Here is a 17,329-nt window from a genome sequence, read left to right as displayed (position 1 = left end):
CATAGCAAGTTTTTAAAAAGAGTACCTAGTAACCAAGGGGGGGAAGAAGGGGGTAAAAGCTCTTCCTAGGGCATTTTGAGTGGGCTAGTTTATCCCTTCTCCATTTACCACTGCCCAGAAGACATCACAGGCTCTTCAAAGTCAGCACCAAGAAGAAAGGGTACATCCATCTTCCTTTTCTTTAGGACTACAATCTTGGCCTCTCTCACTCCCTGCCTCAAGAGAGACATTTAGCTTTTGATCACCACCAAGAAACAACAGCCTTTAGGATATTGAAACTGACAAGAGACAGCCTATAAAATCCTGTGGTTTATATTAAAAGTCTGAAGGCATTGCCATGTTCTTCATCTATGGGTTAACAGTGCGTGACGAAGCACACTCTGCAAGAATCTAATTTAGCTCAGGTATGAAGGGATGGGTGCCTTACAAAAAGGCAGAGATTCCATGAGGTGGGCAGAGAAGTAAAGAGTATAAAACAGAAGACAATTCGTCTCTGAATGTCTCCCTCAAAAACTATGGATGCCTTAAAACTATCTGTAGCCTTTTACCCAGCAATCCCAATTCTAGGAATGTATTGTAGTATCCTGACAAAATAATGGGGCAAAAACAAAAAAAATGTGGGCACCGATGTTTATCACACCTTTGTTTATAACAGAAAAGAAAAAATCAAATGTCTAGAAAAAAAACAAAATACCATCATTAAATAAAGTAATTGATTAGACACATGATGGAATTATATGTAACCTTTAAAAATGCAGATGTCTGAGGTATACCATTAAGTAAAATGAGAGGTTTCAAAACAGATTTTATAAAGTCATATCTTTGTTTTAAAACAAAGTGTAAATGTTTTATAGAAAAGAGTTGGAATAAATGATATGATGTTAACAATGGTGTTTTCTGGTTCCTAAAATTAAAAGTGAATTTTACCTTCGTGCTTTTCTGAATGGCTTGAATTTTTTCCAATGAGCATGGAATATAGGAGGACTCCTGAAAAAGCTACTTCTTTTAAAAACATGTAACAACAAAACCATGAAGACGTCCAAAGTAGGAAAAACAAGTTACCAGAGATGGACAGATGCCAAAGTAAAAATCTGAGCAAATAATCCCAGCCTCTGACATCTGACAGCCCAGAAGAGTCAGCACTCTTTCATCTGTCAAAAGATATCTTGGGGGGCGGCCGTTAGCTCAGCTGGTTAGGGCACAGTGCTCTTAACAACAAGGTTGCTGGTTCGATCCCCACATGGGCCACTGTGAGCTGCGCCCTCCACAACTAGATTGAAACTACTTGACTTAGAGCTGATGGGTCCTGGAAAAACACATTTAAAATAAATAAAAGTTAAAAAACAAACAAAAAAAAAACACCAGCCTCTTATTTTTTTAAAAAAAGACATCTTGTACTGAGCAACTACTCTGCTCCCAGCACTGTTCCTGGCCTTGGAGATGGTGATAAATAGAAATAAATAAATAATAGCTGAAAGCTCCATTAGTTTTCAGTTCAATTGGAGGAAAGGACACGCATTCCCAAATAAATGAAATGCAGTACTGGGAGTGTCAGCCAGGAGCTGTACATGGTACAAGGGCTGCACAGGAGGAAGTGTCAACCTGGCCGGGGGGAGGGGCGGAGGGGCTGGTCAGAAAAAGTTTCACAGGTGCCATGGGAATGGATGCCTGCCATGCAGGTAGGCTTTGAGGACCATCATCCCAGGTATGTAGGATGCGAGCAGCTGGTTGGGGGTGGGAGAGATTGACCTTGGACTTCCATGTGTGTCCTTGGAGTCCAGTTTTAGCAAGAATTCTGCTAAAGCAGTTTGGAGAGAATCCTCCCACCCTCAATATCTCATCACCCTCAAGCCCTGAGGTGGCCTGAGGTCACCAAGAATCCTGTTAGGTCAGTTTAGCAAGAACTGCCCCTACGCTTGATGTCCCGTCTTACTAAATGTCCACCCACTGACCCCCCAACCTGCTCCACTTGTACTTGGTATTTGGAGTTGGGCCTGATTTCTCTTCCCTATTGCGTTGACACCTATCACAACAGTCTTCCTTACAATTTGTACAAATGTCAGAATGTTTTCTTTAACAAAACCTGAGGGCACTGGGGAACCTGTGAAGGTTCTGAGCTTTCCCAAGATTAATCAGTCTGACAAGAGGGCAGAGAAATAACCATTAGTGGGTCTTATAATAACGTACATTTTCTAAACACCTGCTACATACTTAGCACTGTGTTCAGCTTTGTGTAAATGTCACAAGGAGCCTTAGAAGGTGGAAAGTGTTATGATCCCTATTTCACAGGCCAGAGAACTGAAACTTAGGTGTGGTTTAACAATCTGTCCAGGTTCCCACAGACAAGAAGCTGTAGAGCTGGGAGTTTGTCCTGGGCTGTCCGACTCGCGTCCAGGCTTGGTGCTGGGGAGATACTATGATGAATTTAAAATTCCATTTTCTCCCAAGCTCTCTGTGATATTTGCAAAAACCACAAACCCAACAACTCAATTCCTACTAAAAGGAACTTGATCAATATGTATCAAATTGGGTAAGGGAGGAACTTTCTTAGCCACAAAAATAGAACTTTATGAAAAAACCTGAGAGAAATAAAGTTGAAATTGTATCTGTCGAGGAACTTTTTTTTTTTTAATTCAAGAGAAACCATTAGGGAGTAGGTAGTTTTGTTTTTGCTTGCTTAATAAGTAGACACAGGTGAGAAATCTGAGGCAGGGACTAAAGGGAACTCAAAGGTGGGGGAGGTTTCCTATTTGGAATAGGGGAGAAGAGCTGAGAATGGAAAACATTGTCATTAAATAGCGGGTGTTGGGCCAGACAAGCACAGGTAGAGGCAGACGGAAATCCCCGGTGATATCCAAGGTACGTAAGAAAATGTAGAAAGTGGCATTTATGGAGACTTGATTCCAGGCAGGAAACAGGAGTTTGAAAGGAACCCTCAATAATCAAGATACACTTACTAAGCAACTGTACAACTACAGTAAAGGAGACAAAGAAATACAAAGAAAACAGCTCCTGCCCCCCTCAGAAGCTTATAATTCACATGGGGAGGACACACACACACACACACACACACACACACACACACACACACACACTCACTCCTATACAGGATCACTGTGATAAAAGGAACAGCTGATACAGTCTATAAGTAAATGGAAGATGAGCTCTCCTTCACGGTTGGTTAGAATTCTACAAACATGCTGAAGAGCGGCAATTCCAAGCTGGGGAGTGGGGTGAACAGATGCCTAAGAAATGAGGGTGCATAAGGGTTTTCAGGGGAGAGCCAGGCTCAAGGACAGTCATTTTGGGGGACAAAGCTAATTCTGAAAATGAGGAAAATTATGAGGGGGATAGGAAATTTAGGAGATAATTAGCATTTATTGAGCCTTTTCTCTGTGCCAGATGCCGTTTCGACCACTTTTCGTTTCATTTCATCCTAAAGATTCTGTGACGTAAGTAATTATCCCTACTTTAAATATGAGAAACTGAAGTCCAGAAAAGCTAAGCAACCTGAAAAAAGCCCCACAGCTAGCTGGTGAATCCACACTCGGTTCTGTCTGACTCTCCCTGCTGCCTCTACCAACTCCATTCATTCATGTAGCGCCGACTGTGTGCTCATGGCAAACAGTGAGTAGCCTCCCAGGGCACATGCCAGATTATGGCTACTCTCTCGTGATCACTCATTCCAGGGTTTCAGAGGGCATATTTACAGGAAACCACTAATCCAGTGTCAGGTGATGTACACATCTCTGAATTTAGGGCACAGAGGAATGAAGGACTGATACATCTCAACACTACTATTAATATTCACTGAAACAAAGTAACTGAATAAAGTCTTTAAAGCCTAGTTTCAAATGTTACTGCTTTTAGGAGGGAATGCAAAACGGTACAACCACTTTGGAAAACTGTCCGGCAGTTTCTTAAAATTAAACATAGAGTTACCATATGATCTAGCAATCCCATTCCTGGATATTTCCCCAAGAGAAACAAAAATGTATTCTCACAAATAAACCTATATGCATAAGTATACAACAGCTTTATTCACAATCATCCCAAATTGGAAACAACTCAAATGTCCAAATGTCCTTCAATGGGGGAGTAAACAAACACCCATCTGATGGAATACCACTAAGCAACAAAAAAGGAATGAACTACTGATACATGCAACAACATATTCTCCAAGAAATATTAAGAAAAAGAACCCAGACTCAAAACGATACGTAATATATGATTCTAATATATGATCATCTGGAAAAGGCAAAATTCTAGAGAGGAGGAACAGATAAGTGGTTGCCAGGGGTTAAGACAGGGAAGAAGGCTTGACTACAGGGAGGTGGCATGAGCATGAGGGTTTCTTTTTTTTGTGTTGAAACCGTTTTGTATCTTGATTTTGACAGTATGTGGTAGGCAAAATAATGGCCCCAAAGGATGTTCACACTTTAATCCCTAGAAATCTGTAAATAAGTGAACATCTCAGGATAAAAGGAACTTTGCAAGTGGAATTAAGGTTGCTAATCAGCTGACCTTAAAATAGGGAGATTATCCCAGATTATCGGGGTGGGCTCATTGTAATCACACAGCCCCTTTACAGTGGAAGAGGGAGGCAAAAGAGTCAGTGAGAAAGACATGCTGTGGAAGAAGAGGCAGGAGAAATGTGAAGCATGAAAGGGACTCAACCGTTGCTGGCTTTTAAGATGGAGGAAGGGGGTCACGTGGCTAGGACCTGGGAGTGCCCTCTGGAAGCTGGAAACAGAGCGGGCTGACAGTCAGCATGGAAATGGGGACCTCAGTCCTACAACCACAAAGAACTGAATTCTGCCACCAACCTGAATGAGCACGAAATGGATTCTTCCCAAGACTCTCCAGAAAATAAGATGGCCCCGCCAACACTACCTTGGTTTTGGCTTCATGAAACGAAACAGAGAAACCAGCTGACCTGATGGATATCTGACCTATAGAAACTGTACATAATAAACTTGTGTTGTTTTAAGCCTCTAAATTTGTGGTCATTTTTTACAGCCACAACAGAAAACTAATATAGTACAGCTACACAACTCTATGCATTTGTCAAACTCCATACTATACACACACACAAAAAGTGATCTTATTGTGCATATTTTAAGAGAAAAATTTTAAATGTTTTCACCTTTAAAGACCATTGCTGTGGACAAAAAGAAGTCCTAGCCATATTTCTTCACTTCTTCAGTCCTTAATTGCCACAATGATAACTAAGGCGTGGAGTTTGGTCTCTGTCTCGGCCCCTGCCTTCCTGGCCCATCCACTGCCCAGAACTAATCTAAGCTCCAGCAGACAGAGGCCACTCTCCACACCACTCACCAACTCAGGGTTTGTAGCTGATGTTTTGCTTTGACTCTCAAACAGAACTGATGTTGCCTTAGGAGGAAGTATCCATCTTTAACAAGACCTGCTTTATCAGGACTGCAAAAGACAGAAAAACCCAGAACGAGGAAAAGGAAGGGCAAAAGTCCATTTCAAAGAACTTTACTGGGAATCCTCCAAGAGTTTCCATAACCACAGATGCATTAAAACCAATAGGCAGAGCCTGAAGTAATAAATGACTCACCAGGATTTTTAGAAGCTAATAGAAGAGTACTCAGGGGAATGCTGTAAATCCAGTATTTTTCTCTGGAGAATTACCGTGGAGTCCCCTTTTCTAATCACTAGGCCACCCCCACCCTTCACTTCTAGCTCACCACCAGTGTCATTAGCTCTAACTTTTAACAAAGCTGAATGCAGTTCTTTCCCACTTTTCTTATATAGCATATAAGTATAACATAAGCTATCTTACCAGGCCTGCTCAAAGGAATAGTACTTCACTTTAAAATTGTTTTTTAACTACTCCCCACAGCCAATCAGAAGTCCAAAAAATAAATATACCAAAGTAAAGATTTCTAGACTCAACAAAGAGATCAATACCTATTAAGTACCTTACATGGGCAAGGCCCTGGGAAGTACAATAAAGCAAAACACAGATAGTCCTTGTTGCTACACATGGCTTACAATGTCATTAGACAAATAATCAAAACTAATAATAATCTAAGGCAAAAAGACTATAATGTCAGATACGAAATAAATGCTACAGGAGTTCAAAGTGAGGAGAGAGATAATGGCTGAGGTGTCAGAGAAAAAAAACAAAAAAACTTTGCACAGGAGCTTAAAAAATACAAAAGAATGATGGAGATGATTCTTCCAAGACAGGACATTTTCTTAAAAAGAGAAATCTAGAAACTCCACCTGAAAAATCTCCCTCTTAGCATACATGTCCATAGGGATTGAACAGGACTTTAAAGAACAAATAACCCCAGCTTCAAAAGCGATTTCTGGGATTCTGAATTTGGATTAATAGCTAACAGAAATTAATTCTTGTCTCTGTTGGGGGTGAAGGTGACTGACATTTCTGGATGGTTCTAGCCTTCTTTGGTCATCCCTACTATAGGTGTCCCTGCAAGGAAGGAAGGGAGTGCCCACCTTAGGCAGTCTCCACCTGCAACTGAGCCACATGAGCTGGTTCCAGCTGAACCCATTGGGGAGCCATTCTACTTGGTGTACAAAGTGTGATACAGCCTGCCAGAACTGTCATCATCTTTAGTTACACATTATTAATTAGCAATAGGAAGGGTGCTAGCACATGCCAACCCAAGTCCCAACACTCTTCAGCATCTGGCTTAAAGAAATAGCACTTCACTTTAAAATTGTTCTGCACGCATGCTCACCAAAAGATGTGTAAAAGAACCTTCAGAGCAGCTCTGTCCTTATTAGCCACAAGCTGGAAAGTATCCAGAAAGCTACCCACAGTTAATGGATACATAAATCATGTTATATGCATATAATGGGATACTACAGAACAATGAGGATGAACCAACAGATACCACATGCCGAAACATATATGAACCTGACACGCACAATGTTTAGCACAAGAAGCCCCATACAAAAGCAAACATACCATTTGGTTATATGTATATAAAGATTTTTAAAAAGCAAAACTAATCTATGACATTAGAAGTCAGAACAGTGGTTACCCTGCAGCAGTGGTTGTTAGCCGCTGGAAGGGACCCTAGGGGGACTTCTGGGGTCCTGAAAATGTCTGTTTCTTAGTCTGAGAGGTGACTGCGAGGGAGTGTTTACAAAAGCTCATCAAGCTATACACTTATGGTAACACCTTTCTACATGAATGCTTTATTTCAATAAGAAACTTATCTGAAGGAAAACTGAAAAGTGTGTTGTATAAAAGGATTATAGTAAGTTCAGCAAAACTTTACGGTTGAAAAGCTACATGTATTCAAAGCCACGATTTTTTTGTTTAACTTATTTATTTTATATGGTGACCATTTTATGGTAAAATTTTATAATTTTTTATATATAATTAGAAAGTTAACCCTAACACTAAGGATCTCTGTCTTGCATGCAGATCAAAGAGAATGACCTATTATTCCACTTGTTAGTCCTGGTATATCATTCTTAGAAGACAGAGGAAGAGAAGGAGAAGAAGAAACTTCTCCAAGGTGTTCTTTAAAACCTCTGGGAGGAAAAAAAAAAAAAAATAGGGTCACCAAAACGTGTCTTAGTGCTGCACAATTATTTGTTAAAAAATTGTTACAAGGCAAGGGGCAAGGACTAGATGTCCTCAGTAACTCCCACTCTATCTAAACCACAAGCCTGGCTCGGGAAATATCAAATCAAACTGTAGGCTGATCCCAGCTGAGAGGTGTAACCCAAACAACTTACTATTTGCCCCATGCACTGGCCATGGATGTATCACTATCCCATATCTACCATTAATTACATAGTTTTCCTCCTCATCAATAGTTGTAGCATACATACATCTTCTCTTCAATTTAACACTAAACAGAGAGAAATTCCTCTTTAGACCCTCATGGGTCAGCTCTCGGAATGAGCACCCATCCACATAGTATTTGGAAGTCATGGTTTCCTGATGACTGTGAAAATGGAAAGGGGAGAAGAGATTGTCAAGAGTAGCTGCCTTCCTAAGCGAGAGGGCAAGATGAAGCCTGAGGCCAGAGCCCTGCCTAGGTTCCCCTCACCAGGAGAGCGCCCAACCTACTGGTACATTTAGAGTCTGCTAGTCCACGGAGCCCTTCACAGGGACTGCGGCACAACCTTGGCAAAGATACTGGAGACTGCTTGGGCCAGCAAACGTCGGCCTCTGGTGCTTGAGACAGGCCCCGCGGACTCTAGCAGAGACCCTCTGTAAATTGTCACCTGTCAATCATTGACCTAAATACACCAGCCACTCCCGGAACGGGAGGGAGGAGGTTAGTCGGAGCATGCTCAGTGATCGGGATGACATCACTTAATCAATGCTGGGAACGAGAAGGCTGCATCAGCAGCCTCCAGCAGGCTGCCAGGAACGTGTCAGCTGGGATCGGGAGGCTCCCATTAACTCGATCTGTCCCGATGCGGCTGGCATACAAAGGGGGCACCGTCAACTACACACGCTGGGGACAGCGGAGAGGGAGGGAAGGGCAGGGGGTGGGGAGGGCTGGTTTATCTCAGTTGACATATTCCTTTAAGAACTAAAAACTCATGGTATTCCCTACCCCCATCAGCAAACCCGGCTGCAGAGAATGAGCCAAGGGGGGGATGGTGCGGAGGGGGAAGGGGAAAGGTAAGAAGGGAGATCAAGGCAGAGGAGGGCCCTATTCACATAAAGTAATTTATGCTCTTGGCACAGCCAGGCTATTGGGCTGTGCTCTGGGCACTCAAGCCCCACAGATGTGGGCACACATCCTAGTCTCCACCCAGCACGAAGCACATTCAAGGGTCTGCGGACAACAGGTGGGGAAGTCGCCCCATTGGGGAGGGGTCAGACCTGGGTTCCACGTCCAGGGCAGCCTGAGTTGAGAAACAGGAGACATAACAGGCCTCCGGGACACCAAGGCCATCCGAGTTCCCCTCACCACCACCCCCACCCCGCCTTCGGCGCTCAGAGCAAGGTGAAACGCCTCGGGGAGCTGCGTCTACACCGCCGTGGGGGCTCCGAGGCTAGGATTTTCCCATTACCGTTTTTCCTTCTTCTTTTGCTAAGATCGTGAGAAGAAGCAAAGTGTTCGATAAATCGAACTGACGCCTGAATCATTCGTGGGTTTGCAGAGCTCATACTTTAAGGGGAGCCTAGCCACCCCGGCTTGAGGGTAACCAGAACACACGACCCTCGCGGCAAGACCAGGGCGGGGAACAATAGGTCCACCCGGCCCCCACCCCGCGAACAATGGCGGCGCGGAACCCTTCCTCGCCCCCCACCCCCACCCGCACCACCTGGGGCCAACCCCGCCGTCCCCAGTCGCCCCTCCACCCACCCGGGAGAGAACTATGGGGCGGAGGCAGGGGAATCTCTCGTCAAGTCCACCCGAGAAAGCATCCCTGCGGGGATGTCCGAAGGGGCGGCCCAAGCATCTCCACTAGGTCTGGCCCGTCGGGGCTCCGGGCTGCGGCGCGAAGCAGGAGGGGAGGCCAGACGCCCCCGCCACTTACCCCGATTACCACGGTCTCATCGCCTTTAAATTTAGGGATGAATTTGTCCCCGCGGAGGATCTCCGCTTCGTTGAGGGGCCGGAACCGGCACATCACTTTGATGCTGCATTCAGCTGGATCCGCCATCTCCACCGGCCGCAGGGAGGGGGCGCGGGGAGGGGTTGGGGGGCCGGGAGTCGGCAAGACCAAGGAGGAGGCCGCGAACCGCACCGCCCGCAGCGAGGCCGCCTCCTGCAGCCTCCAACGAAGCTTCTCAGCAGGTCATGGCGAACTCTGCGGATGGGCAGCTCTGGCCGCTGCGAGACTGGGTAGGTGGGCAGTCTATCAGCATTCGGCCCCGCGGGCTGCAGACCTACCTTCCCTGGTCCTGCCCCGCCCTGCGCTGCGCCCCGAGCCCACCTGCCCGCGACCACGCGGCGGGCGGACGAGGCGATGCGCACAGAGCGAGCCTCGCCCGGCTCAGACCTCCCGGGCTCCTGCGCGCTCAGCCATCCTGCATCAGCACCAGCGCGCTCCACCGCCTCCCCGGCCCGCCCCTCCGCCCCTCCGCCCCTTCGCCCCGCCTTCCCCAGGTCCGCCCCGGGCGATAACGTCACTTCAGCGATCCGACCTGGCTCCGAGCGCGGAGCTTCCTGGGACTTGTAGTCGCCCCACCTGCAGGGGGAAGGGCAAGGATGCTTGGAGTTGGCTTTTGAGGATAGCGGTAGTACCTCCAGGTGCGACCTCCAAGAGCCTGCAGGTGTGGTGTGGCTACCCAAGTCAAGAAGAAGAATAAAGGGAGGTCATATCCAATATTCCCGGTTAAAATCTCTATATCATCTCTTTACATCTTTTCATAATCCCAAAGGACAATCACTACTTAAGCCAGTGTCCAAACGAACAGTTATGGAGCATTTTCTCTGTGCCGAAAAGTTTTGTAAGAGCTGTGAGGAAGTTAAGGGAGGAAATGAGATTTGCATGAATATTTGAAACCAATTATTCCAAGGAGAAGGCCGCGAACCGCACCGCCCGTGCACAGATAGTGGTTCATAACATATGTTGGGTCAGGGATTCCTTTCATAGCTGAAGAAAGTTAGGTATCTTTTCCATAGGAAAAAAAAAAAAAGATAAATAGGCCCATACAGACCCACGGATTTTTCATGTTATTTCAGTTTGGGAACAACTGAAGCCTGCCTGTGACTCCCAGGTTAAGAACCTCTTAATTACTGTTAATTATAGTACAGTTTACAGAACTTGTGCCTAATGCCTACTTACAATCCTTAATATTGAAAGAAAAGAAAAAGAACTTCCTGAACAGCTCTAACTCGCAGGGCTCTCAGCCTTCTTAGGCCTTCCGTCCTTCTGATCTGGCACCTGAGCATTTGCCGTCTTCAATGACGTTCCTATTGCTGTCTGGTACTGTTCCCTGGTTCTTTCTGTATCACAGTATTTTTCTTCATGTTAAATGTCTTGTGCGCATGTCTTGTTCCTTATGTGGTTAGGATCATGTATTACGTACGTGCGTGACAAATATTTTCTGAGTGTTCGATCCATGTCCATCATGATCATGATAACAGCAAGGACAAATGAATGAATACATAAGCTTGAAAACAATGACATTGCATTGTCAATGGAGCCTTGGGCTCAGGAGCTTGCCATTTTTATCCCAGCTCTGCTGCTAACAAGTTCTGTGACTTTGGAGAATGTATTCTACTTCTCTGAATTAATTGTTTATCCCATCTGTTGAAATGGTGCTGGAAATGTTGTCTATTCTGGATAAGTGAGAATTGAAAGAGAAATATGTGAGAAAATGCTTTGGAAATAAAGTCTAGTAGAGGCGGTGAAGAGACTGGGGGAATCATTCCTCCCAAGAAAACATGCAAAAAAGAAATAAAAGGCATATATTAATGTAAAGTTAATTATTCCAAGAGCCAGCATAATACCAGGCACCAAGAAGCAACTTGATAATGTCTTTCATGCATTCATGTATCATTCATTCATTCATTCGTTCAATAATGTGGATTTTTCTGTCCCAGAAATGAATCCTTGAGGGTCCTAGTGAAATCAATCATTTGCTTCATGATTGATAAACTATACTAACCAAGTCCTCCTGCCCTGACTTTTTGCTCATGGATAAATTAATAGGTATGGTACGCTCTTTCAAGACAGTACCTACCCCGCTCCTCTCTGTCCCTACCCCCAAGTAGGAATTTACAGGGTGATTAATGACCTGAGAAATTCACCCACTAGCACAGGGTAAGGGCCTCAGACAGACTCCCAGGCCACAATTTCTTCCAATACCTCCACCAGCAACACTTGCATGGCCCCTACAGCTTCATTGCTAAGATGAAACAGAAAATGGAAAATTATCTGGATCATTCAGGCAACAATGCTTAAGCATGGCAGAAATCAAGGCCCAAGCACATGAATCCCCCTCCATCCTCCCCTTCTCTCTCCTGAGTGATCAGAATCATTTTCTGAGCCTTCTGCGTCTCTCTATTCAGCCCTCTCCTAGAGAGCAGTTTCTGTCCCAGTCTCTGGTGCCAGAAAAAAGTATAAATTGATGCAATTATCTGGATTGTTCAAGGAAAAAAGCCTCAGAAATTCTACCTGAATGATCTAGGTAATTGCTTCAATTTTCACATCAGTTCCCCGTCTTCAGCAGTCACTGGGATAGCCATTTAACTCCAAGCCTGGGGTCCGCAGGTCCAGTGCGGGTTTAATCATTTCTGATTGCCCGGGCCCAGTTCCATTCCTATAAGTACAAAAACTTTCTGATTCTAGTGAAGATTAAAAACCAAATGTACAGATGAAAATGTTTTTAAAGATGTTGAAAAATCCCTTTAAAACTTGCAAAAATAATGTATTGCCGTGGAATAGAAAATCTGGATGTCTTTTAAAATGTAGCTCCTTAGTTCAAGATGTTCAAATAACCCAGCTCCGTGGGGAAGAGAAAAAGACTACGCCCCCCCCCCCCCTTAACATGACCTTAGCTGATCTGAAGGAGCTTGCCCTTTCTCTTCTAGGAGAGCTGACACGTGGACTGAGATTCATTTCACTAGATTGGACCTTTACTAGTGATGCAGAAAAAAATTCAGGGCTCTGTACAAAAAAGACAGAGCCACTGCGTGTAAGCATGGAGAAATGAGGAGAAAGAAAAACTAAACTCTTGTGTCCTGGGGGTGATGGAGGTGAATGAGCACTGGTAATCACAGGGCAGCCTGTGGGTACCAGGCACCAGGGGTGAATAGGAGCTGAAGTGCAGTTGTGGGGGTGGAGGCCCCCTACCCCTCTCAGCATTGACTCAGAACAATCCCAGTGTGACCTGGATGTCAGCGAGATTCCCTCATCTACCAGCAGCTGCGTCTAAGTTTATTCAGGCCTCATTTGGAGACAGGATTCAACATTGGTAGTTCCTCTAAAAGTCCACTCCCAGGAAAGCATTAAGAAATAATGTAAACTATACTAACAATGTACCAGGATCACAGATAAGGAATTTCTGTTGCACAGACCGCAGTGGACTACTTTAAAATCACTGAATAGACTTCATGTCTTCAAAGTCCGATATCTACCATGCAGCCACAATGGGTCCCTTTGCCTCCCAACACCCCACATACGCTTCTCTCCAGGTCCTGACTTCCCCTGCACTGCACCTCCCTGATGCAGAGCCAATCTGTGGTGCCCCAGCTCTGTCCCAGGCTTGCAGCCCCAAATTCATCTCTGTGCTCAGCAAAACACAGGGGGCTCCTGTAGTCAGTTGCTCCATCCTCCTAAGACACTGTGGGAGAGAAGAATAAATATAAACCTATTTTCTGTTACCCACATAGAGAAATATAACCACATCCTCAGCAAATCAATTCCTTGTCAATATGTTAAATAAAGATACTGAGACTTCCAAGGTTGATACGTTTTCATATAGAGATTCTCCTTTACTTTTTGAAGCAGCAAATAAGTTGGGTTTTTCTTCAACAGAGATCAAAGAAAAGTCATGAGGGTAAGGAAGATCGAATATATGGTGATGGAAGGAGAACTGACTCTGGGTGATGAACACACAATGGGATTTATAGATGATGTAATACAGAATTGTACACCTGAAATCTATGTAATTTTACTAACAATTGACACCCCAATAAATTTAATAATAATAAAAAAAGAAAAGTCCTCAAAGACTAGAAGCCTTTTTTTTTTTTTTTTTTTTTAACAATTGTGTTAGTTATCTATTGCTGTGTAACAAATTACCCCCAATACCTACTGGCTTAAAATAACAACATTTGTTATTTCACAATGGGTCAGATATCCATACACCACTTAGCTGAATCCTGTGACCTAGGTTCTCTCTCTTATGTAGCCAGGGTTGCAACCATCTTAAGATTCAACTGGGGAAGGATCCACTTTTAAGCTCTCTCATGTGCTTATCAGCAGGATTCCCATTCCTCACGGCTCCCTGGCCGGAAGCCACTCTCAGGTTCTTGTCACATGGACCTCCCACGAGCATCAGAGAGAGGAAATAAAACAGAAATCAGTCTTTTATAGCTTAACCACATCCAATTATTTTTGCCATACTCCACTGATTAGAAGCAAGTCACTAGGTCTGGCACATATTCAGAAGGAGGGGATTATACTTAGGTGTGAGCGTCAGGCGGCATAGATCATTAGGGGCGATCTCAGGAAAGTGCCCGTCACAACAAACGACAAGTGAATTTAGTGTCACTTACTGATCACATACACTGAAATAAGGCAGAGAATAGAGTCAAGAAGTATAACTTTGGAAACAGACCCTTCTTTCAGAGAGCTTCAGTCTAGCTGGCAGATGAGATATACAGAGATTAAAAGAGAAAATAATAGCCATGCTAAGCAAAAAAAAAACACCCAAAGTCAGCAAACACCAAAGGAAAAAAGTGACATATTAAACTTCATAAAACATATGAAATCCTATGTATCAAAAATCATGCACAATAATAAAATAAAACAAAAATCATACACAATAATACAACAAAACAATCAGCTAAGGAAGATTTTTACAGCATATATGGGAGAGAGTCAAAATTTTTAATAAAGAATTCCTACAAATCCATAGACAGTTGTAAATGCACAATAGAAAAACTAGCCAAGAGCATAAAACTCAATACACAAAAGAATTACAAATTGTCCTTGAATGCATGAAAAACTCTTCAGCCTCATTCATAACCAAAGGAACACTTACTAAATTGGAAAAGATTATAAAGAAGAATAATGCCCAATATTATAATGTATAGCAGGAAGGCAGCCTTCTCATATCCAACTGGTAATAGGGCAGATTTGTATCATTTTCCTGGGAGGGTAACATAAATTGAACCCTGAAAAATGTGCAGGTACAGACATCCTGCTGAAAGTGACAGAGGTTCCAGGCATGCAAGCACTTGTACCTTCAGAGAATAAAAAGTGCAAAGTTTTGTGGAGACACCTGGGGACTAAAATTGGAAAAGTGGGTTTATACCAAATCATTGAGAGCTTTGGACAAAAGATCATAGTGTCTGAGTGGCATTCAACTGGGAAGTCACTGGAAGTTTTGAAGTAGGGGAGTAATCAGATGAAAGAAGAGTTCTCAGCCCTGTTGGAAACACCAATGAGCTATGAATCCAGGGATAGAATTAGAGGACTCACCACTCTCTCCATGGGACCTCTGATCCTCCCCTCTGGCTTTACTGTCCAGCAGAGCCAAACAGATGGCCCTTCCTACTAAATGGAGACTTGGATGCAAAGCTCAGCCTGTAGGTCTCCTTTGATTTTTGACATTTGAGACCTATCAGCATAAAAGTCAGAGAATCACCTCCCACAGGGAGTGGAATGGGACTTACCCTGAATGGCAGCACTTAAGGTACACAATCCAGGGTATGTTACTTAGCATTCATTGAGTTGCAAGCAACAGAAATCTACTTGATCGAGCTCAAGCCAAAGCAAAAGGAGAGTTAATTATAATTATTAAAGAAGTAAGTCTGGACCGCAACTGGGCTCAGAAACAAACTGGAATCGGGGACCTGAACATTACAAAGTTTTTCTTCTCTTTGTCTTGTCTCTGCTCCTTTCTGGGCACATGCTTTCTTCATTTTCTCTCTGCATAGTTTGTTCCTTGGCTTTTCCATGCTATATCACAGAATATTCAGCTCTGCCAGCTCAAAATGTATGCGTCCAGCAAGTTGGAGAATTATGAAAGCTCTGCGTCTCTCAGCCCTGACTTCAGTTTCTGAGGAAGGACTCGGAGGGGCTCAGCTCAGGGAACGTGGTCTGGTGACAACTCAACTCTGAGCAAAGGCAGCGTCCTGTTCAACAAGCATGGTTGTCAGAAGTAATTCCTTAACTAAGGGGATTCGTGGGGTAGAGGGTGGACAGGCAGATCCCAGGAAAGGGAAAGCACTGGAAAAAACACAAGTGTTGATATTAATGAAGCTTGGGGAGTAGAGGAGAACTCATCCTTCCCTGCGGAATTCTTCCCCCAATGGATGCCGATGCAGCCATATTCAATACCGTGTGATTTCTATAACATCACTCATGTCAGATTCTACAAGAGTCCAATGCCCCCACTTTCGGCTCCTCCCTGCCAGCTGCTCCCCAACTGCCCCCCCCCCAGCCACCCGCCCACACTCGTACAGATTACCTAATGACAGTAGTAAATCCAGACCTAACCGAGCCCTGATATGGCTGTTAGTCAGCCTGCCACCAACAGCCTCTGCTTTGAGAAGCCAAGTGACTCATTTGGTCCAGCTGGCTTGTGGATAGCTTGGCACTCTGGAAGTGGCTTTATTTTTTTCTTTAAATGACCTGTTTTGAGAGGAGAGAGTAACTGAATTGTAGGGAATTAATTGGATAAGACACTCTAACCCAGAAAAGAGATGTATTTGGTATAGTAGTGAGTAAAAACCCCAACCCTGTTGCCACTAGTGAAGTTTCTAGGCTCTGCTGGTATGAGCACGAAGGTGTGAGCAGGGTCACAGCTTGAATCTGCTGGGCAAATGATTCTCCAGCCCTAGCTGAAGCCCTAGCTTACTCCTACAATATACACATTGGTAACGTCCAGCCCTTTCATTCTAATTAACGAAAGCTAGCCGTTTATGGTCCTTTGTCCACTTTTATTGGCATTCATCCGGCCACCTCAGCAAAATACTAACACCAGCCTCAAAACTTAAACCCTGTGGTTCCACTTTACTTACTCCATTCTATAAGTGGGAGAAGGGAGGCTAAGGAGTGGGTATTGCTTGTCATGCATCAACTCACCAAGGAATGAAGGTGTGTGCCTCAGAGACTCAGGGAAGGTCCTTTTCTGGCTCCTTCCTTCCTGGACACTGGAGGAGTGGCTTCCATAAGTGCCAACTCTGTAGAGACACTACTGCACCTGACAGCCTGCTGGGACCCACCTGGCCCCTGGGTGCCTCTTCTTTAAGGACCACACTCGCTGGCCCTTACCAGTCTCACCACCGTTAGGCAGAGGAAGGTTTTCCCTGGTGGAAAAGCTTTGTGGGACGGAGAGAGTTATGTAAGGTGAGCAAGGCAGTTGTGTCTTAGGTCGGACTCCACAGAAGCAGAGCCTGAGATGGGAATTCCCTTGGAAGTGAGTTCTTGAAGAGTGAGGGCAGCAGGGAATTGGGCATCGGGAAGGGGCTCTGCCATTCACTGGCTCCCACCTGGTCTCACCAGAAAACTCTGGAATACAAATTGCACCATCTTGAGGCAAGGGGATATCCTTCTGTACACCCCCCACCCCCCACCTGCACCCAGTGTCAGCCACTGGCTGTGCCCTGCCCCCTCCCAGGTTAAGAGGAAGGCACTTTAGAGAAGGCAGCAGCTGGGAGCTGTTAACAGC

General features: G+C 44.5%; 1 protein-coding gene across 1 annotated transcript in view; it reads right to left on the bottom strand.

The window, feature by feature from the left end:
* Positions 1 to 10,064, bottom strand: part of KIF5C (kinesin family member 5C) — a 144,160-nt gene extending 134,096 nt beyond the window's left edge. The window contains exon 1 of the mRNA XM_019737476.3: positions 9,514 to 10,064. Coding sequence (XP_019593035.1) covers positions 9,514 to 9,639 — 126 coding nt within the window. The 5' untranslated portion in view covers positions 9,640 to 10,064. The remainder of the gene's footprint in view (positions 1 to 9,513) is intronic.
* Positions 10,065 to 17,329: the final 7,265 nt, after the last annotated feature.

Source organism: Rhinolophus sinicus, chromosome 17 (genome assembly GCF_057876585.1).
Source record: "Rhinolophus sinicus isolate RSI-liver-muscle chromosome 17, RSI-T2T, whole genome shotgun sequence".
In the NCBI taxonomy this organism is placed as follows: domain Eukaryota; kingdom Metazoa; phylum Chordata; class Mammalia; order Chiroptera; family Rhinolophidae; genus Rhinolophus; species Rhinolophus sinicus.
Note: the sequence above shows the minus strand (reverse complement) of the source record. Positions and strands in the feature narration are given on the sequence as shown.